General features: G+C 35.3%; 1 protein-coding gene across 4 annotated transcripts in view; it reads right to left on the bottom strand.

The window, feature by feature from the left end:
* Nucleotides 1–398: 398 nt before the first annotated feature.
* GABRA1 (gamma-aminobutyric acid type A receptor subunit alpha1) overlaps nt 399–27,823 on the bottom strand; it is a 41,449-nt gene continuing 14,024 nt past the window's right edge. For all 4 annotated transcript variants that reach the window (XM_051631094.1, XM_051631093.1, XM_051631095.1 and 1 more), the window contains exons 4-10: nt 24,830–24,897; nt 19,316–19,536; nt 17,667–17,749; nt 12,997–13,140; nt 8,262–8,414; nt 6,162–6,364; nt 399–3,227 (exon numbers count right to left, since the gene is read on the bottom strand). In XM_051631094.1, the coding sequence (XP_051487054.1) occupies nt 2,919–3,227; nt 6,162–6,364; nt 8,262–8,414; nt 12,997–13,140; nt 17,667–17,749; nt 19,316–19,536; nt 24,830–24,897 (1,181 nt within the window). In that variant the 3' untranslated portion in view covers nt 399–2,918. The remainder of the gene's footprint in view (nt 3,228–6,161; nt 6,365–8,261; nt 8,415–12,996; nt 13,141–17,666; nt 17,750–19,315; nt 19,537–24,829; nt 24,898–27,823) is intronic.

Below are 27,823 nucleotides of genomic sequence, written 5' to 3'. Positions count from 1 at the left end.
AAAGGTGAAATCTGTAATGTAAATACCCACATTTTTACTCTCACTCACTGGTTTACCTGCCATTTTATCTGGGAGCCAGTGCATAATATTCTGTTCCTACCCTAAATCTTATTAATTGCTGTGGTACTAAACCTTAACAATTGTTCATCTGATTAAATTAATTGCTTTACTGAATATGCATTGTACAAAATGAAATATCTTTTCTTGAAAGTCAAATCAGATTTTGGAAACATTCCTGTTGTTATATTTGTCCCTGGAAAACAGTAGACAGAAAATTACATCTATTAAAACTGCATTCATTACCAAATCCACAGAAACTAAGTTTTTGAATGAATAGCAGTTTATCAAGCAATGTCATAAAAGGCCGTAGCTAAAGAAAACCAAAGTAAAACATTCACTTTCATTATTGAACATTTTTAGCTTTATTATTATAATAGAATTACAGTCTGACATAAAATAAAGAGCTTTTGCTAAACTCTGTAAAGCAATACATGCTTCTGCCATAAACAACCTCTATTTGATTTAGGTTTTATTGCCACATCACTGCACTGAGGTGCAATAAACATTCAATGTCATCTTTTTAAAATTATCCCAGGAGTAAACAGAAACTGTCCTCTATAAGAGTGTATCATTATTTTCAAGGAAGACTTACTATTATTACATGGTTTAGCAAAGCATTGTAAAAAAGCTACATAGAGAATACCTTGTCTTTGATAAACTGTGCAATCAAGTTTATACAGTATAATACTATTGGCATAGACTAACTAAGAGGTGATATAATGCAGTCATTGCATAGCAAAAAGCAGACTAGTTAAGTAATATTCACATCTAATGTGCAAAATGCAGACCAAAAGGTAGCTATGAATTGCTAGAAAGATAAAATGCCCTAAATGAACACAGTAGTTTAACACCAAAAATAACAAGATAAACAAGTACACAGAAGTTAAAGAGCCATAGTTTATTTTTTTTTCTATACATATATCTACACATATTACCAGAAGATGAAACATCCCCTTGTAATAAGCTCCAATCAGATAACTTATCAAGTTTAGACAGGACTAAATGTTAGACAATGAAGCAGTATTTTTAAAAAATATTTTCTAAATAAAACATTAACTATTTCCTTTTGTAGAGAGAGAATGTCAACTTTTTGATTTATTGAGAAAGAGTTTAGAAAACATTGCTTATGAAATTTGACTGTAAGCAGCTGTTTCTCTGGAGGCTCATGTAGCATTGTTTTGAAATTAATTTAATACCATGTATTACTTTTTTAAATTGATTGCTTGCACATATCCACCATTCTTCCCATCTCACTGAAGAATTTTTACCTGAAATTTTATTTCTAAGAATCAGCAGTAATGATACTGATTAGAATCTTTTTAAAGGGAGCGCAATACCTGCAAAATGGACATCTTGTATTTAAAGCCCTTACATATTGTTCCTACAAATATATTGCTACAGTAAAAATGAAATTTAGTAAGTTTACTCAATAAAATCTATTTTCCTGTACATTCTTTTATGTATGATTTTTTTGTATTTAATGCTACATATATTACATCACTTATTGTAACAGTTATGTATCAGCAAATATAGCAGTAATATACAGATGAACTTCTGTCTTAACAAATATTTCACCATTTTTACCTACCAAATATAATTCCATACTTTAGTATTTATGCATGACCTGAGCAGACCAGTCATTAATCTAATAGTATACATTGGATGACGTTGTAGAATTGCAAGCTACTGTACACTTAACCACTTTACAAATTTAATTACTTCCGAGCACTTTCTGTGTATTTATTTTTTTGGTCTTTCCAGTACCACTTTTTTTTTTTTTTTCCCATGTATTCAGGCTCTAAATATGTTTTATTGAGCATTTAACAACATATTAAGAGCTAAGAGGTGAATCCTACACAATGGTTTAAGAACACAACTTTAAAAAAGTAAAAAATGTACAATCTCATGCTGCATATTTACATATATTATTTAAATACTATATTTTGTCTTTCTGCTATCCATAAATCTCAATCTAAAGCTTCTTTTCAATGTATCATTTTATAAAAGAATACATTCAACATATCTAGAGCTTGCAAAAATTGTGGGTTTGTTGGGGTTTTTTAACTCTCTAAAACATAGTGATGAGTAAAAGCTATCTTTAAAAGCATCCAGGAACGGTTTGGATTACACAGGTGATAGAGGGAACTTGTGATGTGCACTTGGTTTTGCAACTGGTTTTAAACCTAGTCTAGTGACAACTTAATGCTTAGAACAAGACTGCAGTAAGACAGCAGACTAAAGCATTTGTTACCATTAGCTCTTATGTGCTATACAGTGACAAACCATACCTAGAGTGAGATGATCTCCTTTTTCCTTTAAACACCATTTAATATTATAAGTCAGGTGGTTTGGAATATAGAAGAGAAAAGGGATTAAGAAAATAACACACTTTATGGGATTCAGCAAATGGAAAGCTTAGCATCCTTGAAAAGATTATAAACAGTGGTTGAATAAATTGTACGGTATAGTATATGCATCAGTAAGGACATAAAGGATGTTTCCCCACTTCCTGCAATTGTTTGGATAAAAATATCTTTTTCACGTACATATACATACCTTTTGTGGACATTCAGTACTGAGCTATCTACAAAGGGTTGCCTTTATTTCTCCCCCCACCCTCCCCATTACTCTACAACTCTCCCATTTTCAGAAACACTTTTCCAAAGTATATAGCTTATATTGTTCTCTCCCTCACACAGTTTTTTAAATACATAGATATATTTTACCTTTTGTTAAAATAAAGAAGCCTTTATTTTCTTTAAGACAGAGGCAGTGAAGCAAATGGGAATTATTGTAAGTGAAAACGGGAAGCAATTCCCAAAGCAAAAGACAAAACAGATCTATACAAATAAATGAGGTTATTGATGTGGAGTTGGAGCTTTCAACTGGGGCTCCCGGTTTAAATAGGTAGCCCAATAGACTAAGTTAAAGATTCCAAAAAGCAGTGGGAAGGCTATTCTTGATAGTCGATCAATTTTACTGACGCTGTTAAAAGTTTTCTTGGGTTCTGCAGGTTTTGTTTCTGGCTTAACTTCTTTGGGCTCAATCGTTGCACTTTTAGCAATGGTTGCCAGCCCAGGGTCCCTTGCAATGTTAGGGGTGTAGCTTGTAGCTGCAGCTGTATACGTGTTATTTTTCTTAATGAGAGGATCCTTCACTTTCTTTGGCTGAAGAAAGAAGAAAATGTTTTATTCTCATGGTCTTCTCAACAGCTCATGAGAAAGCACCATAAAATGTTGCAATTACCATAAATAATAATAAGCTGTAAGAAAGAAATTAGTATCTGGAAATTAGACTGATGCAAAATATTTAGGTAAAGACAAAATCCCTCATCTCCTTTACTTGTATGAGTTAAACCAAATTAGATTACGGGCAAATTATGAGGACTTATACTGATAGCTAGGATCACTGATTGATAAAATTATCTTTGATGGTAAACAACAGTGACAAACCACTCATAGTTCAATATTCCTTTGATCAACTGTACTTTTTTACCAGAACAAAGAATTTAAAAGACACTGAATTTCTTTATGTAGCTTTCCACTATTAAGACAAAGAATGTTATATGATGCATTCTAACACACTTCATACATAAAAACATACAAAAGTATCATGGGACCATGCAGTAAAAGAGTAGATTACTCCATAAAATGCAAAGCTGCCAGTATTCTATTTGCTAGCAGTTTACACTAAAAGCATATGCATTATGGAAGAGATACTTAATGTTCTTGTTTGCATATTACAATTGGATCATAATGGCTGAACTGTCTTTCCACACACAGGGATTTAAATAGCTGTATGAGTTTTGCACCCACCCACCTATCTTGCTAAAGCAAGAAAGTATTCAAAATCTTTCTGCAGAGAAGAACTTACTGATCAGAAAGAATATCTAGAGTTTTCCCCTGGATCCTTAAATTTTCTAGTATTCTACTTCTGGGATCAACTTGTAAGAAAAAAAAATATTTTGAAATCTGGGGTTGCTAGTTGGAATTCAACTATCTCTGATGCAGACAGCCCAAACCCTTCCTCCAGCCACCACACAAGGATAAACATAGGAGAGAGATGTAGTGGGTTGCTAAGGAAGTGTAAAGAAGAGCATCACTTTGCTTCAAGTTCCTCTGTTTATGAGAAAATCAACAAAAAAAAAAATCTCAAGAGCTTAGAAAATCTTTAGGCAATACTTGTCACATGAAAACAGTAGGCAAATGTTATCCATTTTATCCTTTTAGAAGAAAAAAAAAATATGTCTAAAGAGAAAATATCAGCAGAGTGTGATCTATTATGTCATTTCATAAGATATCAAATAGAATTACCTGTTTTCAGGAAGCAGCTGTTCCACAGTTTTTAAAAGTAGTCACAGTGCTTTTTATTACAGACCAACTATAGTTTTGATAGCTATATAGATCACCCAGTAGGGGGGCTTTGGTAAAAAGTTCTTGTTCAAAAGGTGAACATTTCAGGGAGCAGATATGCTCCTGCTGGACACGGGAACCTGCAAAAGCATCAGGCCAAGCGGGAAGAGCCTTATCTAAGCAAAAGCTGGAGCCCCACGCAGGAAGGGAATGAAGGCTGAAATGTTACATTTCTGCCACTTAGTAAGAAACGGGATTCATATCATGACTCTGATGTAGATGCTGTTTATTTCATGAAAATAATATTCAGCTTAGCTTGAGGTTAATAAAAAGCTTCAAATTGTTTCAGAATATTATTTCTGCTGAATAGGAGGAACAAACAGACTGAAAAAAAACTCAAGATTTTTTGTTGTCTGTCCATTCTTTTCTTTCTGAGCTAGCAGCTAATGAGCTGCTAACATGCTTGCTGCCTAAGAAGTCAGTCCAGTTTTCTTCTCAGCCAGATACTCTAGCGAGCAGCAATAAATCCAGCAGGCAAAGAGCTGCTTCACAGAAGTCTCAGAGAAGACCCCTTTTATAGACTTAAATGTCATGAGGAGTCTGATCCACATGAAGTCCTGACTCCAGCAAGGGTCTTAATATTTCACATAAAATTCAACTTTATGAAAAAGTAACATGACAGCTAATTAGAGCTCTAAATTTTATTAAGCTGAAATGCTCTGTCCACTGATAGTCTGCTCTGCTTGCCTTTCCTTACGTCTGCAGATAATGCAGACTGGTGTGTCTTTGTTGACTTGTAGCAAATGACACATAAAGACCTTTGCCTGTCAGGAAATGCAAAGCCATAAATCTTCCTATGTTTTAAACAGTGTTTGTATATTGTGTTTCTATTGATGTGTCTTTTTCTGAAAATGTCATTTTCTTTAAAACAGATTAAATGGCCGATTATAATAACTATGTTACAAGGTCATTTATATTGATAAGGTAATATTTAAGGATTTTGTTTAATAAATGCCCATTTTTCACAACAGATATCGTGAAGGCAGGAGCACAAGAAAGAATCAAACCAATTATTTTCAATGAAAGTATCATCAGTAACTGAAAACCCAGTATTCACCAGCAGTTGTGCAGCTCATTACTGTAAGTTTCTTTTGCTACTTTACTCATTTGGTATACAATACTTTTATATTAATTTTCATTGTGTAAATGTCCTAATTTTATTTATTTTTTCTCACTGACTCATGCAACTTAAATAGAAAAAAAAGAAAATAAAAGGTATGCACTCCTGAATTAAGCACATACATTCAGGAATCAATGAGTAACATCTGCTCCTCCAAATCTTTGTTCTTCTGAATTTCTAGTCTCTGGATGTAAGTCATATCCAATTAGGCAAGTAAAAACTCTCAAAATCTCTATTTTTTTTTTTTTAACCCCCAAAACTACAAACCAAATGAGCTTTCTCACAGAAGCAGCTGACTTGATAACTCATAGGAAACAGGAAACTTTCTCTTTTATCTTTGATATGTCTTCAACATTTTCTTGAAGCACCTGTGATTTACAGACTAGGTCTGATCCCACACCAAGGGGAGTCAGTGTGATGTCCTTCTACTGCATTCACAGAGGTATGGATCAGGACTGCACACTCCCAACAAAACTGCCAATGCTTCCCTCAGAACAAATAAAAAACCCCATACAGTGACCAAACATGATACAGTATGACCTGTTGGGATAGATAGTAAGTGGCGCTACCTTTTCAGGAACGACGCTTTTGCCATCCCATGCGTAGCCTCTCTTTGTGAAGTAATTCACTGTTGCAAATTCAATGAGTGCAGAAAACACAAAGGCATAGCACACTGCTATAAACCAATCCATAGCAGTAGCATAGGCCACCTTGGGGAGAGAATTCCTTGCACTGATGCTCAGAGTAGTCATTGTCAGGACAGTTGTCACTCCTGCAAAGCAAACAGCGTCTTTAGATTAGTGGCTGTATGTTGTGCTTCATTTCTCTGCTAGACTTAATTTCCCCCCTAGTTCTTATAAACTCACACTTAAATTCAGTTGCTAATTGAGGATATCAGATTTCAAGGTCTGTGGAAGTTGCAGGATTTTACATTTATTCTTTGATGCTATTATAATAGAGTAATATTTTTGAAGTTGGATGGAAATAGTATTTTGAGCTGTCGACTTTATACTACTTTGCTTCCTTGTATTTGGAGAAGCATTGTCACTGTTCCTTATTCATGCCCTGAAAATTGTCCTACCCATGTAACAGTTTTAACATTTTTAGTTCTTTCTTGCAACAGTTCTAAGATATTTTTTAGTTTAGAAAATGAAAAAACTTGTGGTTTTCATTAAGCTTATCTGGTATAAGCTCCTTCAAATGTACACTCTAATACACTAAGCTTTATGTGATTATTACATTTACTTGAATTGATGGTTTTGCAGCTATCTGTTCCTGTATTTACTGATGCCTTTAAATAGCAAACAATTAATGTAAGAAAAATGAAAATATAATTTGCATTTCTGATATGAGAGCTTCCCACTGATGATGAGCCTTTTCCTTTAACTGGCCACAGAGAGCAAGCAGGACTGTACTGAACTCACTCTACTTGCAGCTGCTTGGAAAAAAAGATAAAAAGTCTGCAGCTGTGAGACATTTACATCAAATCACATGTCCACAAGTTACCTTGACAACTGCAATGTCATGTATTGAATGTGTCTTGCAAGTTCATCTTCTCTGCGCTGAGTGTTAGGGAAAATATGCAGTGGTTTAAAGCAGGCAAAATAATGAACAGTGTATCTACATGCAGTGTAAAGAGTTTGAATTATTAGTGCCTAACGAGAAATTTCTCTTTCCTGAGACACAATCTCATATTGTCTTTGTCTCATCACTTGTGAGTTCGTGTTTCTCTTACATAGTAGCAAAACATAATTTATAATTTTTATTATCTGTGGTAGAAAGTAGACTAAAAGATGAAAGTTGTGCTTCTGCACAATTTTCTGCAACATTGTTTTGCTGCAATTAAGAAATGAAAAGGCTATCTTGAAACATAATGGTGGAGTAAACACAAAACTATTTTCAAAATAACTGTCTTAAAACAGGAAAGCTTTCAGAAATGTGGGTATTCTTGAGCCTGTACACATAGCAGCTTCAACTTCATGCAATAGTATATATTATTAATTGTGAGAGTAGGAAATTTTGCTCTCCACCAAGGCACAATTATGTACAGCATTTCAACTGATTATCTGGCAATTCATTTTAAATAGTATGTGCAAGAAGAGGTCAAATACTTAAAATTTCAATAGCTTTGACTACAGAGGCCCATAAAAGTCCCAGGCTAATTCACAGTGAAGTTGATGATAAAAATTCAGAACTAATTTTAGATGTTAATCTGAACAATCTCATCTAAATCAAAATTAGACTGTGGTCTAAACTGTTCTTCTGTACACACACATCTATATATCTACAGAAAGTCTCTATTTGTTCATGAGGCCTAAGGCTACGCAAGTTGTGATTGATTTTCAGAGGCATTGGGAAACTAAAGCACAGCTTGAAAGAGTGCCAAAAAAGGTCAGTAAAAACAGTTCTTGATCAACAACAATTTCAGAGTGTGCGTGTTCCTTAACATCAGGCCTTGTAATCTGTATAGACTCCAGTAAACACTGGAAAGCCTTTGAACACTAAATCAGCTTCTGCTACATTTTTGCAATGAAATGTGTTAATTGTTGTGCAGGGCACTGTGTCCAAGGCTGTTCTCCAGTATCATGTTACACATAACTAGTTTTACCATAAAATTTCTTAAACCTATTTGGCTTAAGATTGCCAAGTGGTTTATAGGTCTTCCTTACCAAATACAGTTCTTGCTGGAACAGATTCTCTGTTAAGCCAGAAGGACACCTGTGACAGTATCACTGTCATGATGCATGGCAGGTAAGTCTGGATCACAAAGTAACCAATCTTTCTCTTCAAATGAAAATGTGTAGTCATAACAACATATTCCCCTAAAAATAAGAAAAACAGGAACATCAAGCTTTTGTACATATACAAATCAGACAAAGTATTTTTTTCATAATATTAACCTCTATTGTAAAAAAAACCAAAACAGTCCTCAGATAAAATTGGGTCAGCTCTGAAGAAAACATTCAGTAAGGCACACTTGCAAGTTCCACTAATAATACAAAACTAAACAGTTCTGGGAAATGCTAATTAAAATGACATCTTTTCATCTCTGAGTAGTCGATTAAAGTCTGGTGGCTGTTTAGTCCTCTTGTGAAAGGCCTTATTCCATTAGAAGATGGAAAACCACTGTAATATACACAAGTAAAGATCATTTAAAGACTAAATGAAGACACTCTGAAGTGTTTCAGCTGAGCCAAGTTTAAGATCTAATTGTTGTCTGCATTACTACTGACTGTGTATTCCAGTCGCAATTGAAAGGAATCTTAAGTATTTATTTGACTTTGTATACCTTTTCTGCCAGAGCACAGCAAATAATGCCTCAATTTTAGAACATTATTTACAGCTTCAAAAATGGATTTTGAAAAACAGTGCATTCTAAAAAGACTAGAAAACCTGTTGTTGTGACTTTTTTAGAGTTGATTGTTTCTTCTTATGCAATAAACATCTCAGGAAAGAAGGGTGGACACAAAACCGAATGGAAACCTCTGTCTAGATTAGAGATGACATGAGAAATTACTGTTATTCTATTTTAAAATGTAGGCAGTTCAAAGAGAAAGTTTCTCTTGTACAGGAAAAGCTTAAATTGGATTGAAATACTATGTCTAGACATTGGCTGCTTATGCACCGAGCACATCAAATGCCCTCTTCTTTAATTCAGAGTCTAGAAGAACATTCATTTGAACAGTCTTGCTCAATGCATAACCCTGAGGAAAGCTTATAATGCAACAGTACTCCTGGTATGTTTCAATATAAAAAGCAGTAGCAAAGAGGAAAAAGAGAATAAATTGTGATTTGAGTTGTAAAGCAAAGGATATAAAAGGAAAATTTTATTTAAAAAATAGGACTGGCAGCAGTAGTATAGTGGACATTACTTGAATTTTGACCACCTTTCTTTATCTTTCACTCACACAATCTTCTTTTCCTCTGTACCAGAGATTATGATCTTATGAAGGCTACCAGCTTTAGATAGAAGAGCCAATAATTTAATTTTATCTACTAAAATATGACGTGGGAAGCTATTTTAATGCAATCAGATACAGAATGCTCACAACAGTATGTCAGACTTAATTCAGTGATACAGAATACAGAGTGAAGACACCACTGTACTCTGAAGCTTTATTTAGCTGCTTAAATTATCAAAGTATTTTTAACCTCTGGAAAATGAGAACAGGACTCAAAGCATAAAGGCAATTAAAAAGCCAGGGATTACTCTCTCATCTGTTAAGCAATGCAGAAGATATGAGCTAGAAGTCAGCTAAAGGGAATGCTATGGGCAGTGAATCAGGCAAAGCATAGGCCCAGAACAACACCTGCAGTTCAGTTACAAGGTAAAAACACGTTTTAAACTCTCTAAAGTACCAATGGACTGCAGTCACTTATTAGAAGACAGCAGATCTTTGAGGAGATTTATTTAAATAAGGCAGGACATGGAAGTACTGCAGCTATTTACTGAATCTTTAGCTTCCCACATGTTATGGCTTTCTTTAATTGAAAAGCACAGTCACGTTCACAACACCTGCTGACCACTGTCCAACTTCCCAGCAATTACTCTGTAAGTCTCTTTTTGAAAGGTTTGTAATTCAGCCATGAAATTCCTTACAGGCTAAAATTTTAAAAAGCTCTTGTGCAAAATATTTCTGATATTCATAGTATCTGATTACTAGGTTTTCACAAGTTGTAGCAGAAGTTGTAGCTTATGCATCTTACATTCTCTTACCTCTTATTCTCTCATTCAAAAAATTTTGAAAGCTGTTTCTTTTTAGCTGTCTTGGAATTCCTAAAGTCTACAACTAACTGTGTTGGGCAGATACATTTATTTTTCATTTTATTTATTCCATGAAGTTTAAATTTTATGTATTACACAGTATGAAGCATTTAAAAGTGGTCACCCAACTCTTCCATCTCTAATAATTTAGTGTTTTGAATGATTGCCCACACTTGAATACTTCCAGTGCTCTGGATGTTTCTGCCTGGGCTCAGTACTTCTGTAGCTGGAGTTTTTAACCAGCTCTTAATTCTACAGTACATCACAATAATTGAGTCAAATGTTTGGGCTGTGTAAACTATCCTGTGTGGTTAGAAGAAAACAGTTGATAATTCAGTAAAGCTACACCAAACCTATTACTCAGTATTCTGTAAACTATTTGCAACAGACCAAGTTTATCAGGTCAGCATGTAAAATTAATGTGAACCATATCAGACATAAGCTTTGAGATGGGGACTGAGATTTAGCTATAACACTTTTTCTGTCACTGTAGGTAGGAAGTAAGGTTTTCCTTGTCATTAATTTAAAACAAAATATTTCTCATTTTCTATTTATGCCATGTAATCCAATATAGAAACTCTTAAGAACGGCCTTCTCCCAGCAGATATAAAGAACACCAGACAAAAAATACATAATTGTGAGTATAAAACCTGATGGTTCTCAGTGCAAACCTATGTTTTCAACGTGGCAAAATGATTCTATGTAAATAGAAACTTGCACGAGCCCTTGAAGCATTTGTTAAGGTGTGTAAATAGAAGATCACTTAAGCTCTTTCTGGGTCAATATGAGTCAGTACCTGGAGAGAGACAGGAATTTTACCTACAAGCAAAAAATGGATGAGACCCTGGTTAAACAGAACAGCAACAACAATAATTAGTATTTCATTTACTGAATACAATTTTTAAGCTTGTAGTACCTGCACATTCCATTGCTAGCTCAGATGAATAACTATGGTAGAAAAAATTTTTCCGAGATTCTCTTCTCATTAAAAAAATCATATTTGTAGTTATTTTGTTCTAGATACAGAAATAAGCACGGCAAGTGGCCTACTAGCAAGGGAAGAAATTAAAGAAAAATGCAAAAAGGATTCACTAAATAATTTAGTAGTTTTGAAAGTGTTTAGAGTAACCCAGTTACATCCAAATTCTTGGAAAGTATGTGTCCAGAATTCCAGGCAACTCTAAATATAAATTTGAAATTGCCCAAGATAATGCAGATTCTTCTAATGATCCACAGAATCAGCTGCACCAGAGCTTCACTTTCTTGCCTAATAATGGTGCAGAGAACTAAAGTGAAGATTGTCTTCAATCCCTTTTGTCTTTCTGTCAGCTGAGTCATCATCCACACCTGTGCAAGCAGCGAGGGACTTCTTAATTTTCATTACGTATGTCATATCTTTAAACAGAGATGATCAGAGGACAAAGATGTTCTGGAGGATTCTGTTGAGACTAGCTGCACACCTACCTGAATGAGGAATAGTTATTATTAACCACTTCTGATTCCACCATTATTTCAGGGAAGGCAAAGCATTTTTCTTTCCAAAGCAAACTAAGGAGAATTTTACCTTGAGACATCAAATTTGCAAGTAATAAGTCTGTTTCTTCCACCACTGTATATTCTTATGAGGTAGTAACTAAAGAGAATTTTAAGTTTAGTACTAAAAAGATTCTTTAATGGTCCACTAGAAACTTTTGTCTGTGAGAAATTTTGTTGGCTTACCAGAGCACATGTAAAATATGTGTGTATATATATATATATATATAGGCAAGCTAAATAAAATATTCAGAAACAAATTATTGTTCACTTTAAATTGTCTCACTTTTCCTTAAATGTTCATTGACTTTTTGAATGACACATTAAAAAGTTTGTTTTATGCAGGTAAAAGAAATTCTCTAGTTCAGTCACAAGATTGGATGCCCTCAAAGCAATACAATTACTTCTCCTAGTACAGTGCTTCTTTTGGTCCATTGAACAGTCAATCTAGTAAACACTTTGAGCTCTTGTTCATGCTTAATGCTGTGTGTAGGTCTTTGTGCCTTTGTGTCTTTTTAAAAAAAAAAAAAAAAAAGTTTACATCTTGAAAAAAAGCAACTGCGAAGTAAAAAAGCAAAGGTTTTTAGCCAGCTTCAAGGTTAGAGGTATATAATACTATAGACATCAGCTATATTTCTGTATCTCATTAATACTTTTGGAGTTAAATCTGGTGCTACCATTAAGGTAGCTATCCTATTTGGATGTTCCAGATGGATTTTAATTTGTTGACATAGTATTTTCACTCTAAATACCTGAGAAATTCTATGCTTGCTTTTAGCAACTTACTTCACTGCCTCCAGGAATATGGTCTTTGAGGATTCATATTGTTATAATATTTTAAATCTTACATAGTAAGCAGACAGTATGATAAGGACATGAGGAGTGCTTCTTTATAATGTAAATTACTATTTTTTCTGGCTAGATCTGTCACTATAAAGGGAGCTTTTTCATTGTTCAAATATTTTAATCACCAGTTTTAGTAGGAAAATAACCCCAGGATATGTTATATTTTCTCTCCTTTCTTTGATATTTGTGTTTCTTATCCTGCTCTGAATTATGTTTTGCAGTTAAATATGACCCTTCCCAGAAACCCTTTTTTCACAGACCTGTACTGGACTGAACAATTCCAGAGTCCACAGTTTGTCCAAGCAGATCATACTGGTTCAATCGAGAGCCATCTTCAGCCACAACCACTGACCTTGCTGGTTCCCGTGTCCACTCATACACAACTTCTGCTCTGGTATAAGCATCTAATTTAAAAGAAATACACTGCATTTCAGATTTGCACCCTCCATTTCCATATGGCTTTATCAGAACAATGTTTTGAGCAGTAATTTGAATTTTAAATTCTCTTTAATTATCTGTAGAAACCCACAACTGCAACTTTTTACCTATGCCAAAAATATAACTGATGATACAGGTCTGGTCCGTAAGATGATTAGCTAAGTATCTGCTGTAGGGCAGGATTAAGGTTGGTCCTCCACGACAGGAAAATCTTTCCTTTACATCATTCCTAGGTAGAATCTGAATAACCAGAATTGAGACTGAGATGTGGAATTTCATGGGCATGTGAGGACACTGACTCTTTCTAACTTTTAGCTACTATCAAGAAAGATGAGATACAGTCTTTTCAGTTTGTCATCGTGTGATGTTTGGGCTACTGTAAGAAAACAAGTCCTTCTCAGAGTGGCTTACGTGATCCTCTCAACCTGGCTAGAGCTCTCCATTTGGTTATCCCTGCCTCGCATCATCCTTGCTGTATAATGCAAGAGCCTGCAGAGCAAACATTTCTGAGGCTCAAGTGAGTTTAAATCACAAGCTATTTTTTTGCTTCAATTACTTCTTGAAAATGCTCATGCTCAAGTTCAGGTTTATTTGAGTCTTGAACAAAAAAATAAAAATAAGAAACACGGTGGGCTCTCCAAACCTAAGTAGTCTAGTATGAGATAGTTCAGTAGCACACTACATGTGCCATCCAGGTGTTTTCTGCAGTTACTAGTATGTTATTTATGCTATTTCAGGAATTAAATTATATAGAAATATTTTTTAATTTTAGTCTCCTTGCAAAATTCTTCTGACATTTTGCATAGTCTGGAGTCTCTTGCTCTGAGCAGTTATGGTGGCAGTTGTCTACATGGAGTTATGTAGTGTCATTCTTCACACCTAAGAGTATCCAAGACATTTATGGGACTGAATGTGTGATCAGAACCTACATAAAGCTTGCACCCCAAAAAGGCAGCTGGAAGCCAGATGGGGCATCTTAGGGCATCTAAAATGACACTAAACTCCTCCCTGAAAGATGAGATTTTCCCTTTTTTCAGGACTGGCAAGCAGGAAAAGAAAAGGAGAAATCTCATTCACTTGACCTCATTTACAAGTTAGTAATTTTATCTTATCAATGTAAGAGATAACAGTTAGTAATTGAAGAGGTGGTGTTGAATAGAGTGCGCTGGTAAATTAATTGCATGGCATTTCATCCTACATTATTGAAGTGGAAGGGTGCTCTTACCTTCAGACTTCATACTCCCCAAGCACTGTAACACATACATCACTTTTTGGAATCAATGGTAAATGCAAATCTATAACTTAATAATTCTGACCTTAATAATGGCTACAATAAGTACAAGAATTGCCCTGCTAATCTAATCGCATAAAGAAAGTGTGGCAATAATATTATTAATTCTTAAGCATTTTGCTTTGCCTGGAGCATTTAGGAAGAGAGGACTGATTTCCCGAGTTGCTGAGAACCACTGGATTGGGTTAGCAGGAAGGGACTAAACTCATCATCAGTGCTGGAAACAAGTTCACCCTGCCCTGTAACGGCCACATTCTGTGCTCTGTTTAGCTTCCCTCCTCAGCTTCCAATGCAGATACTGCACAGCCTTTAGCTTCTAGCACTGCTGCTTTCCAGAGTGGCCTTAGTTTTAAACTGACAATCAGATTTTTGTGGTAAGAGTTGAAGAGAGCATCTGCCTTTCTGATTTTGTTTTTCCAGCATATGGCTTTTTGTTGTTCCAGAATCTCTTTAGCATTTGTCACATTGAATTTACATTGGAATAACCTCTAGCTTAAGCTGCTATTTTGGCAAATCACTTTAGCCTTGGAGCTGGGTCAAACATTTATCAGCCTCTACAGCATGGGCAGAGTCCATGGGAAACATGCAACTCTTTCAACATGAGGCTTATTCTGAATCCAACTCCAACAAGTGACAGTGCAGGACATGGAAAAACTTCATCCAATTTAATTCAAAACAAACAGACCTGGGCAAACACTATCTTGGGGAGCTACTAAGTGTAATATCGTAGTCTGCACTTTAATTGTCATTAAATCTATACTTTAATGTCTTTTTCAGTAATTTTTTCAGTCCACTAAGATTCTTATAATGAATTGGCTTTAGTTTGACAAAAATGTCTATAATGTATTTAACTACAATTCCCACTGAAAAAGTGACAATTAAAGATAACAACTGTTCTTTTTCTACATACATATCTTGCTGGGTCCAGCCATTTGTCCCATGGGAGATAATTCTATTTATATAAACAACTAAATATTGAGACAGTATTCTATTATCTGATAATTATGACATATAATCTGATGAGAAGGAAGAGGGAGGTCCATCTTTATGGCCCTGTTCTGGACAGTGAATTCCCCATGCAATGTTTGCAGTAAAACCATGTTACAGAAGGAACTCCTCCCCATAAGGATCCCAGATTAGAAGCTCACCTGAATTTCATAGGGGAATGCAAGGTTTCCCTGGAAACTCATTAATTTTATCTCATGGCCCTTACCAGCATTTGGAGTTTTTTTGTTTTTTTTTTTGCTAAGTCCTGTTAAAGACAGCTGGCATGATAGCCAGTTAGTGTTTAAAACAAAACAAAACAAAAAAACAACAAACAAACAAACCGAAAAACTAAAATTGCCTGTAAAACGTATCAGACCACGTCTGCAATCTGAGCTTAGAATGCCAGTTACAGCCTCTGACTTTAGTGTAAGAAATGATCTTTCAATCAGAAACAGGACTGATTTGTTTTTTTTTTAATTTAAGAAAATTATGTATATTATGATTAATACTTTTTCCTGGATACAAAAGGAAAGCAATTTAGAAACCAAAGATATGCAAATACATTTGCAAGTCTTTTTTGCTATCTTGTTTTTGCCTTATGGTGTGGCTCTGGAGTGGTGTTCAGATCCATATTATCTATTTCTTTTCATTCATAATTTCTGCATAACTTAATCATTTCATCAAGACAAGATCCCTAGTAATCTGGAAAGCTCTTACTGTATGAACCCAGAGTACACTGCACCGGGACACAGTGGGCCAGAAAGAACTCAATGTATGAAAAAAGTTCAGGCTAGGGAGTGTCTGGTGTTTGGGCTGTGGCTCACCAATGTGTAAACATAGTTACAAGTGTCTCATCTAGTCTATAAAAATTCAATCTAGTAGTTCATATTTGCTCAGAAACTGTAGATGGTGTAACGTTGCATTAGCAGGGTTTCTGCACGATTAACCACATTCCCACCTCCCGATCCAGCATGCAATCCGCCTGAACACGTCCATGTGCATCTCAAAGGAAATTCAGTCCTGCAGCCCCTCCTATCTGACCGAGATCATGGGTGCACACATCTGTGATTAATCGAAACCCCACTGCAGCTATTTGCCCTATTATTAGCTGGAGTAAGGCTTCTCCCCCACCCCTTCCGTTTCACAGGAGATTGGTAAAGATTTATGGGAAGTGCTGTAAGAAGACTTAACCGTTCAAGGAGTAAACTATTCTTGCCAGTGATACTCCAAAGTTTGTATGAGCTTTTTGTTCTCTGAATCTTATCACGGAAGCTAGTAGTTCTTTCAAGACAAAACATGGAAAAGATGGAGTTATTTAGCCCAAAGTAAATTGGTAAGGCGAAGAATGAATTGGGTGTTCAGTTTGTTGACTTACAAAATAGATCAAACCACTAAGTACCCATTATCAGTGAAACGACCCATTTCTACTAGAAAAAAATAGCTATTGAGGAAACAATTGGTACATGGATACATCTCCCACACATTGTCTTGCTTGTTTGTGTTGAACCAACCGGGGTAAAACTGCCTTTTTAAATTTTATTTTATTTTATGAGTTGAAGGGGAGCTATATTTATTTTTTTAAATACCATTTTCAGCTAAGTTTGAAAGTACCAGTGTCAGATTAGTTGCTATTCAGACTCAAGTTTTGGGGGAAATTCTCAATTTCCAGAAACCTATGTCAGTTATTACACTGATTTCAACTACATTAGCTTTTTTTCAGTATGTTCTCTAAGGTTACAAATGCTGCACTTCCCTAAATGTTGAATGACTGTCATAGGAATATTTTTTAACTTTAGGCAAAATTTTATTCTACACGTGCCAAGACTACAGTAGGGGAACTGTTTCCACCTAAACAAATCCAGTTATCCGTGTTCTGTATTACTTTTCTCTAACATTGATTTTAGGTCTTAACAAAATAAAGCAAAGATAAGATTAACAGCATTTTCTCTGTGACAAATTACTTTAACTAGATGTTTAGAGCACTGTCATTTTTCTCTTTTGTAAATGTCCAGGCATGACACTGGACGATATTTAAAACACACAGAAGAGGTTCATTATATTAAATAAAAATACATGTAAGTATAAAAACACAACGCTAAAAAAAAAAAAAAGTGAAAAATAAACAAAATAAAAGCCTTTAGTTTTTCTCAGTTGCAAAATACTTCTGTAAAGTGACCTAAAAAGGGGAGAAACCTCAATTTAAAATAAACTTACAGCTTCCAAACTTCAAGGGGCAAGCATGTACATCCATAGGAAAGTCTTCTAAATGCATTGGACATTCTGCTCGCACAGTCAATCTATAATGGATTAATGAGCAAAAGAACACATTTGTTCTAGTTCCATAGAAATAGCAAATAGATCTCCAAGACACACAGACACACAGAATAAGCATAGCATAATATTTGTTATGTGATTAATTAGCAGCTAAAATGCGAGGTGCATTGTCTGGCTGGGGGTGCTGACAGGCATATGCAGACCCAGCACTGTGACTGGCTCTGCCCTTTCACTGTACAGCACAGACACATTCAGACTGCTAGGATTAAAATCTATTAGAAACTGAAATTGCTTCCTTGCTGCCATCATTAAATTGGCCCGCTCTGGATGCTCAGACATTTTCTAAAATCATTTCATTGCTATCAGCTTGGGTGCAAATGTGTTTCTCAATAAAGAGATTAAATAAACCAGAAACAGTCACATACCACACATCAACAAGGAACGAACAATCATACTTGAATACTCGGCAGAAGATTGCAAAAGTGAGCAAATAGAAATGGTTATGGTCAAAAAAAGAGACACGTGAACAATGTGCTGCCAAGATAGTGTTCTTGTGCATTAAATCCCTACCAGCCCACCCTTTAGGAAGACATGACAAACTGACCTGCACTTGTATAATTACTGGACAAGCAGATTCTACCCTAGCCTAGGCAGTCTTGAAAGATGTCGCAGAATAAATTAAACATATTTGACAGGCTCCCAAAAGCCAGGAGACTTGGTTTTCTCCAAATACTTGTACTACTTTTAAAAACATCTTTTAAACTGTTAAAAGGAAAAACTCTTCACCTGCATACTAAGCTATTCATCTTCACTTTGAATCAACAGAATCACTTTATACCTTGTTTGATTCCATGGGAGACATAAATGGGGAATGTGTAGCTCTGTAGAGACAACATACAATTTTTTTTTTCATTGATTAATTTGCAGTCTTTAAATCCAGAATGTTTCTAGGACTATGTATCATCATTATTTCAAAAGGACTTACTTAACTCCTCTTCTGACAACTGGATAACTACAGTTTAGCTATTCATGAAGAGAACAAAATATTTCCAGGAAGAATAGTGCTGGCACAAAAATAGTTTTTTTTCTCCTAACTTTCCAAATGCTTTAGTGCATTGTTTTTCTTGTCATGAATGAAAAAAGAAATAGGTTTTTTTAGAATGGTTTCAGAAGCACAAGAAATATGAAGAATGGGCAATGAATTCTCTGTGCATCTGCTAGTTCTTAGAATCTGCTTTCTATAGAATCAAAAGATCAAAGACTCTTACACAATCTAGTACTCTAAATTATATTAAACTTTCAGGTTTTGATTAAATCCTTCAAAACAACTCCAAATTAAGGTCCTCTGCAAACTGGTGAATTCCTAATACTATATATACCTTTTTAAAATTAAGCACTAAGACACATACTAGGAGCATAAAGGTAGCATAGCTACCATAGGAGGCCATCACTCCATGGCCTGTGTTGAAAATAATTACTAAGCAGGAATCAAATTATGCCCAAAAAGTAACCTGTTTCCTGTTTTGAAAATATGATGCTTTAACAAGTTAAATTGTCAAACTAAACAAGTATAGTATTTTAGGGCTCACCTCATTGTGTAGAGCAAAGTCCCATCCTCTGTAATTCGTAACAGTTTATTTGGCATCGTCATGTTATGAGCTACTGACTTCTTTCCATTGTGGAAAAATGTATCAGGTGTCCAAATTTTGCTTGCCATTAAATTATTTAACCGGAGAACAGTCATAGGGCCTTTGAACTTTAATCTCTCATCTTTCCAGCTTTGGCGGAAAAATACATCTATAGTGTATTCCTACATCAATTCAGAAAAAAGGGAAACACTTATGATGCTGTATGATGCAATATGAGAACTTGAAAAATATATTCTTACCATTTCCTTGAAGCAAGATGACTATTCATGTAATTAGTAATTATCAGAACATTTATTCTCTGTATTACTTACAGTGTACCCGAACCTACTTATTAAATGGTTACAATATTATTATGGTGTTCAACAGAATAGATGTTAGAGAGAACACTGTATCAAAAGTTAGACAAGAATTTGAGATATAATGTATTGGAAATGCAGTAAATCACCCTTTTCTCACTTTTTCTCCACCTTTCATAAAACTGTAATTTGAAGCTGCAGATATATAGCCAGTATGCATAGCACAGAAGGAATATGTCTCTCAGAAGAAAACAACTCTGGTGAGACATGGTCTTACTAGAACCCTTTGTTCTAAGTGTTGCATTAGTATAAACATAGTCAACCTGTAAAAAGTTCACAGTTCACTAAAATTCTGTGCTCTTGTTTCTGAGACTTGAAATGGCTCATTGGGCCAAATCACTGGACTACAGAGCGCACAAGGTGAGGACAGCTTTGGACCTAGAACTGGAGTTGGGTTAAGCAAGGTGTAGGCCAAAGGGGAAGAGATGCAGTGGTCAACTCTGTGTACATGGGGAGAACCAAAATAACTGACACTACAGAATGCAAGAATTGTTACAAAGCAGTAGGAACAAAGTTAAGAGGTTAAAATTAAGAAAAATATATTCAAGTATTATACATAAAATATAGATCTATGTGGGGTGAAAATGTGAAAAACTCCTGTGGATGCAGTATAGTATTTTCCCATGGAAAAAAATAAAGTTTAGTATAGGATTATCCTGCCCCTTCCATTGTTCATAAGTGTATTGTGATAAATGTCAAAAGTAGCTATCCAAACATTGTTCAAAATCACGCCAGATGATAATAATTTGGCTGAGAAACTGAACCTTTGCTGGTTTTGTTTTATTTTTAAATTTACATCCCAGACCTGTGAATCATTTTGGTGCATACTTAATTGTATTGCTGTTTTGTTTAATCACACGCTCAGTGAGCTGCTGAAGCCTGGATTTGTTCAGCTCCAGTGACAGCAGTTGTGCATTTGTCGACAACTACTTGCTTAAAAACTTTGCTGGGTTGGGGCCTTAGGCTGAACCATGTGCAAAATCTTGTCCCAGGTGTGCAGCAGAGTAAGAGAGATGGAAGTTTAAAATGCAGTGGATACCATTAAAATATTGGATTTCCTCCATGTTATAGTAGCTCCAAAGAAAATTTTCTCCTACACACAGAGGAAAGGTAAAAGACATGCCCAGAAGGTGACATCATTACTGTGTGCATGTAAGCCATTCCCTTATTATCTCTTTCATCTGCAAAGACGGAGATGAGTGGGAGGTGGTACAGGGTGAGAGAAGGAAGTCTAGTTCTTCATGTTATATGAACACAAGGTTCTTTTGCTGGGAAAGAACAAGGAGTCTGAGAGATTTGATAAGAGACCTGACAGCATAAGACAAAACTCAATCAAAAAGCAGCTAATAGGTCATACCTATTCTCTACCCCAGGCCGTCGCAACATAAAGGATGACTTCATTTTGGCTGAGACTTCTTAGTCCTTAGCTTTTACTACCCACACTAACACGTACAATAATTCTGCTCAAATGAATCCTGACAGACAGCTGATCTTTAAGATCAAGTCATCAGATACTCTGATTGGGGCTTTCTTCAACAAAGAGGTGCCATACAGAACAAGAGAACAGAAGGATTTTCCCCAGACCATGTACTATAGCAGTGGTCTCTGTGCAAATGTATCAGCGAGATGAAATTTGGAATAAATTATCCACACTGTAGACTCTTCGTTCCTTAGTGGGCAGATAAAGGAAGAAGATTCCTATCTGCACTTGGGCAACAAGTTGTATGGTATTGAATATTTATAGCACTTTGATTTAAATGTTCTCTAATTTACTCATCAGATATCCCTCCCTGGAGACTGTTTATTCACATGTTAGACCACACTGTGATTTAGGTCACAAGAGGTGTGTACAGGCAGGCAGTAGAATAGAAATTTGTTTCTGAAGAGCTTACAGTACAGAAGCAGTGAGAATGAAGGTTTGCTAGAAAATCTGTATTTCTGAAAAATGTTAATTTTGAAACGCTTCTTATTCCAGATAATATACATCAAAATTTTTACATAAATGACAGTCATGTGAGAATAGCAAGTTATCTGTTGATTAGCTCAGTCCACCATCTGAGAGAGCACATCTGAAAATCTGAATCCACAAAGTTCTTCCCAAAAAAGGTGTTTTTATTTTTAAAAGTGCTCTTCTCTTATTTAACTTTACTCACAAGTTTAAGAACAAGCCAAGACATTCTCTTTATAGAATAACAAGTTATGCCTATGCCGCTCTTAAAAGTGTATGGAGAGTGGGAAGGAACATCATGTACTCCCTAGTATATCAACCTACTATCTATATGGCTGCCTCACTGGATTCCTGCAAACAGATGGTCTAGGAAAGCCGATGTCTCACCATGGCTGCAGTTTCATAACACGGGGTGTCAGCTGGAGTAGCTCATTGCCAGTTCCCAGCCATCAGTCCTGGGCTCAGACAGCAGCGCATGGCCCCCGCCCTGTGCCAGTACAGCTGCTTTGAGGCCTCCCTCTGACCAAATTCCACAATCCAGTCTGGGCTTTACTGTAAATCTGCTCACTGGAGCAAATCTGGGGCAGACCTCACTGGTCTACAACCAACCTGTAGTATACACAGAGGACTTTGAACTATATGTGCATTGAAATTAATATGAACTTTGCATTCTGATAAGCTCTTCATTTAATCTTTCTCTTTCTGGCTCTGATTTCACACTTACTTCCTTAAGCAAAAGAGTTAGAATGAGTAGGCTGCACACACACTACTTTTTAGGGGAGGTGAGTAGGAGTTTTACACTAAATACTTGTCTGTAATTCCCTAGTTCTCAAAGCATATAAATACCTGCCTGTCTGCTTCTTGGTCATACATCTTATTAAGAGACTGATGAATTCTTTCTCCTGTTTAACAAAGTAAGTGAAAATCAGGAGCCAGTGTGGTATGGGCTTTAAATTATTTTGGAGGTTCTTTTTGTAGGTAGTCATTGCTTCTGCTATAGTAATTCAGCTACACAGAATTAGAGCTGAACTTTTTTTTTTTTTTCAAATATAGCTATTTCTAATTATGAAAGCAGATTAATTTGGCCTTCAGTATTTTATTCTTCCTTAAAACCCATACTCTGTAAAAATACTAGTTTGTCCTAGGAATGTTAAATTAGCTTGATTAAACTACTACTTGATTAAATCACCTGAAACTACAAAGTGTAGGTAGATGCTGAAATCCAAACATAGAGTCCCAAGTAATTCAGCAGGCCTATCAGTTACTCTGTAGTTATGTCTATGTGTAAGAAAGCATCCATGGCGATTTGTTTCTTAGATTGCCATTCATTATTGGAGTATTCCAGTAAATCTGACTGAACAGACCAAACAATGGCTTAGCCAGCTGACTCACAGAAAAAACTCTAACAAATATAAAGCATACATTCACCCTCATACATAATTTCTTTTGTTCACCTCCCACAAGCATCTATGTTCAGGCCAATGCTTTAAATTACATTAATTTTCAGGAAATTAACAAAACCGGAGCAACCTCAGATCACTTACAAGATGCAGCTGCTACAGTTTTAATTCAAATACTCTTAAATTAATATATTTTATAATATATTTTAGTCTCATGACTGTGTCCAAAGTCTCCAGTTTGTCCATTGGTGATTCATGGCCTAATTCGAGGCAGAAATAGGAAAGCAAGATCAAGTGTTTTGCTGAACCAATTATCAGAACAGAAAGAGTGGATGCTGCAGGTTTCTACCTTTCTATCTTTAATCCAAAGAATTTCCGCTTTTTAATGCACAATTTAGAGTAACAAATAAACACTGTAATTTCACAAGAGTATCATGGAACAAAAGAGCAGAAGTCCCCAAATTATTTTTCTTTCTTCTTAAATTCTTCTTCATGGTATACATAGTATTGGACAGTATTCTCTCTATGTGCTGAAGAGAGAAGTTACCAGTCCAGCTGGTTCTCTGGATCACCCTTCTGCTGTAGGTCTTCTCACCAAAATGACCAGTCAAAAAGTTTGTGCTACCCAAGCTATTCTTTCACATTTAAATATCATGGCAACAATTACAATTAGAAATTTATGGTTTTATAAATGCTATTTTCTGAACAATCAGGACAATTGTGTCTTTGAAGAAGTTCATTTAGGAAAAGAAACTATATTTGTAAAGGTCACTTCCTCTCTTACTCCATCCCTTAATGTTGCTTTGAGTAGTCAGAAACTTGTAACAACCGTGTATCTAAGGCTTGTCTACAGTTTTTGTTCAAATTTGTTGTGCTAAGAAATAAAACTTATGCCTTGCTGTGAAAATTTTTTCTCTTAATTTTTTTTTTCATCTTTCTTTTGGTGAGTGTCTTTAGCAACATGTAGACAGGTTGAACTGTTTTCTTCATTGAAATGAATGAGGATGTTTCAAACATTCATCCTAACAGAGGATCCAGCAGATGCTAGTGGCTGCTTTCCATGTCAGTAGCAACCTACTTGTGAATACCTCATTTATATGCAAAATTTAAAGTACCTTATCTGGATTTTTATACAGTTTTTAATATCTCTTAAGACCTGGGCTCACAACATCATCATTCAGTTTTCTGAACTTAGCCATCCCCTGCAGTTATCTAGCAGTTTGATTTTAATATTCATTCCATAAAGGAATGACACTAATTCTCTCATTAATCTTCTCTTTCAGCAGCCAGGATCTAGAAAAGTCACTTCCCAATGATCAGTAGCTTTTAATATAAAAATACAGGTTAGATTGTAAGGTTGTCACACTGTAGGCATAAGTGTTAATTGCATTTTAAGATGATGATCTTTCTTAGCAAATTGGATCAGTGATGTGCCAGCAAGGACCTGAGCAATCATTTTCAGAAGAATACAGTTCCAAACCCTAATGCATTTCATAATATATTATGTAGCAAATATAAGGTCTGTTAAAACACACTATTAAAGTCACTGAGGCTGTTAATTTCAGGGCACTTAAATGCAGTCACAGCTAGCAGGAACGGCTGCACATAAAAGCTGACAGCATTTTGGAATTAAGGGCTTAAAAAAGGCTGAGCCTTAAAAGGAGTAAATAAGTCATTGTATAGATCTTTCATCCTCCAAATTAAAAAGATGAGAAAATAAACGCTGTAGAAATTTAGGCCATCAACTTACCATATCATGGTCTGAAACAGGCCCAAAACTGGTGACGAAGATGTCAGTCTTCACTTCAGTTACACGCTCTGATGAAGCAGGAAATTAGGACAGTGAGTGTCTATCAACGGTCTTCATTAGATCTAACCACTACCAATTCTCACAATAAATAGAAAAATTATTGGCTTTGATTAGCCATTCTAAAATTGGTCTACAATACGATCCTGATAATTTATTGCTTCTAGATGTAATTTCACAGCCAATATTGTCAGCAATATTATTATTACAGTGTTTCTACAGAACTTTTTGAGACGTGGCTTGTGATGCCACAGTACAGCAGCCCTAGTTCTACTGTTGTGTAAATCTTTTCACTCTTTGACTAATAAATCTTCTTGTCTGACAATATAAACAGTGCTGAGTATTCTTCATAGTGCTCAAAGGTTTCATTGGGCACTCAGTATTTCTGGGCAAGCTGAATGAAGTTCTCAAGTAATTAACGTTGGACTTGCAAATCATGTTTTGTATTGAGACACACGAACGTAGAAGAAAAAGAGAGAGAAAATACATTATAGCATATAGGAACATAAAGACATTTTATTGTCATGCATTAGAAATGGCTGCATTATCTTTAACTGCAATAAACAAAAAGGAGTTATATATTTTTCAAATAAATATCAGCTAAACTTCTTTACTACATTTTTTTTACTTACGTATAAATGTTACTGTTTGTAAATGTTTTCCATTTCTTTTTAAATCTATATGGACACTAGCATTAGATTTCTCTTAAAACTACTAAATTATTTTATAGGCCTCAATGATAGATCCATTAAAAAAATAATTCAGAAACTTGTAACATGTACATAACAGATATTATATCATGCCATAAAGTCAGACTTCTCTGTGATTTCAAGGATGTACATTTCCTCCAATGCCCTTGGCCACTTCAGAAGAATCCAATTATTTTAATGGTCAGAAATAATCAGAGACACCTAAAATGGTGCTGATTTCCAGAAAGAGCCAAATATTTGGCTTCTGCAGACCTACTGTTAAAAGTCACTTTGAGAAATGCACAAGCTTAACTTCCCCCCTTCCTCTATTCCCCCCTCTACAAGTACACACAGTGTCTGAACACATCGGTATTTTCTAGGCCACATCTCACAAAATATTCACCCAGGATGGCATATATCAATATAACTGTTGATTTAAATATAGCAGCAGGGAGTAACACCACCTGGAGGCACAAACCCAAAGTGTTGAGTGGACCTAACCCCTCACCTTTCAGAACTTACAGTGATGTTAGCCTGAAGCCATTCACTATAGTACTGTACAAGCCAGCCTGGGGGCTTTTTTGGTAGAAATTTCAAATGTCAGAGGCGTGACATATTTCTCAGATAACTTTCACAAAAGGAATAAATTGAGAATTTTGGAATATTAAAAGTAATCCTAAAGAAAATATGTTAACAGGAAAGTTAAGTACAGTAAGCAGAATTCATGCAGCAGGCAAAAATTTTGATAATGCTAAGAAACATACATATGTAGCTATCTGTATAATGTTATTTCAATCTTGTAAAATAATTAAGTTTAAAATTATTTGATATAACTCTGACTTCAAAAGACTTTGGACTGTTTATATGTGATGTTTCAAGAGAACAGAAGTGAAATAAGAAATTAAGGTTAAGCAGCCACTAACCAATGGGATTCTTAATCTGATGCTAAAGTTCTGAGAATCAATATTCTAGAAGACATACAGGTTTTTAACTTTCATTCAAAAAAGGCTACAACTTCTAAATCTGTATACATTTAAGCAGTTTTATATAAATGTTTAATATAGGTACAATAAAATACCTCCTTTTATGAAACTGTAATAACCAAGATGTAATATTAGATTTGATTCTACTGTCATTCTAGTCATGCCCGGAATGACACTTGTATTCTGTTAGCAAGTTAATGCAAACTTTAGATGGTAACAAAGTAATCTTCAGGACTCATTAAAAAAATTAAAGGATGAAATTTCCAGTGTATTCTTCATAATCACAGAAAGTTAAATACTATGTTGTGGGTGAACTGCCCAATAATATTCTTTTTGTTCTTTATATCTGTGGCTGAGAAGTGTAAAAACTACAGTGACTATTGGCAAAAACATTGGATAGGCAATATTTCCTCCTTAGCTGTCCAGTGCAGTTAATGTTACCTTATCACTGTTTATAAGCTTTTCAACTGACTTAAAGAAATTTGAGTTTTCTCTCAACATCTAATTGGCTCTGATGTTCAACAAATTTACAGTGAAAACTGAAAAGTGAAACTCAAGTTACTCTCTTTAAGATCTTTCATCCTGACTCCTCATCTTTCCATCTCTTTTCCATTGAGGCACTTCCACTGGTGTCATTAGGACACAGAAGATGCTAGAAGCTCTCCGGGCACAATGCATTCATCCCTTAATTGTGTAAACTCAGAGTCCCAGCTCTGAGTGAACCACTACTTAATATAATATAGCTACCTGATTTACCTTGCATGAACACAGAACATGCTCTTTGAATCAGCAGCATATCATGTAGTGTTATCCTCAGTTCCAGTTTTGGGAGACATCTGGTCATAGAGGAGAGGCTGAGGCTTAAGGAAATCACTTTGAGACTCAAAATGGAAACTAAAGGCTTTGGCACTAAGATGGAAGATTTCTAAGGGAGTGGGAAAATGTGTGATGCCTTTCATTTCTATGTAACACTGAAGGTAATTTAAAGTGGCATTTAAATAATAGTAGAAAATTCAGATTGTGAACTCACGAGAAGTTGTGTTAGCTTCCTACTTGATTACTTTTGCAGAGCATCTCGTCCCGTGTCTGCAACTCCAGATGAAACTACTGTACACACCACCAAATTGTTTCGGTTTTTCTTTGATATGTACCTCATTTTCAAAAGCAATGAAAAAATGTGTATGAACACAAAGAAAAAAAGCCATATGGAAGTTTTGAAATTTTTGTTTACTGTTTTACTAATTAGATGATTCAACTGTGCTTTA

This window comes from Apus apus, chromosome 13 (assembly GCF_020740795.1).
Source record: "Apus apus isolate bApuApu2 chromosome 13, bApuApu2.pri.cur, whole genome shotgun sequence".
Lineage (NCBI taxonomy): Eukaryota > Metazoa > Chordata > Aves > Apodiformes > Apodidae > Apus > Apus apus.
The sequence above is the reverse complement of the archived record's forward strand: the minus strand, read 5'-3'. Positions and strand labels throughout refer to the sequence as shown.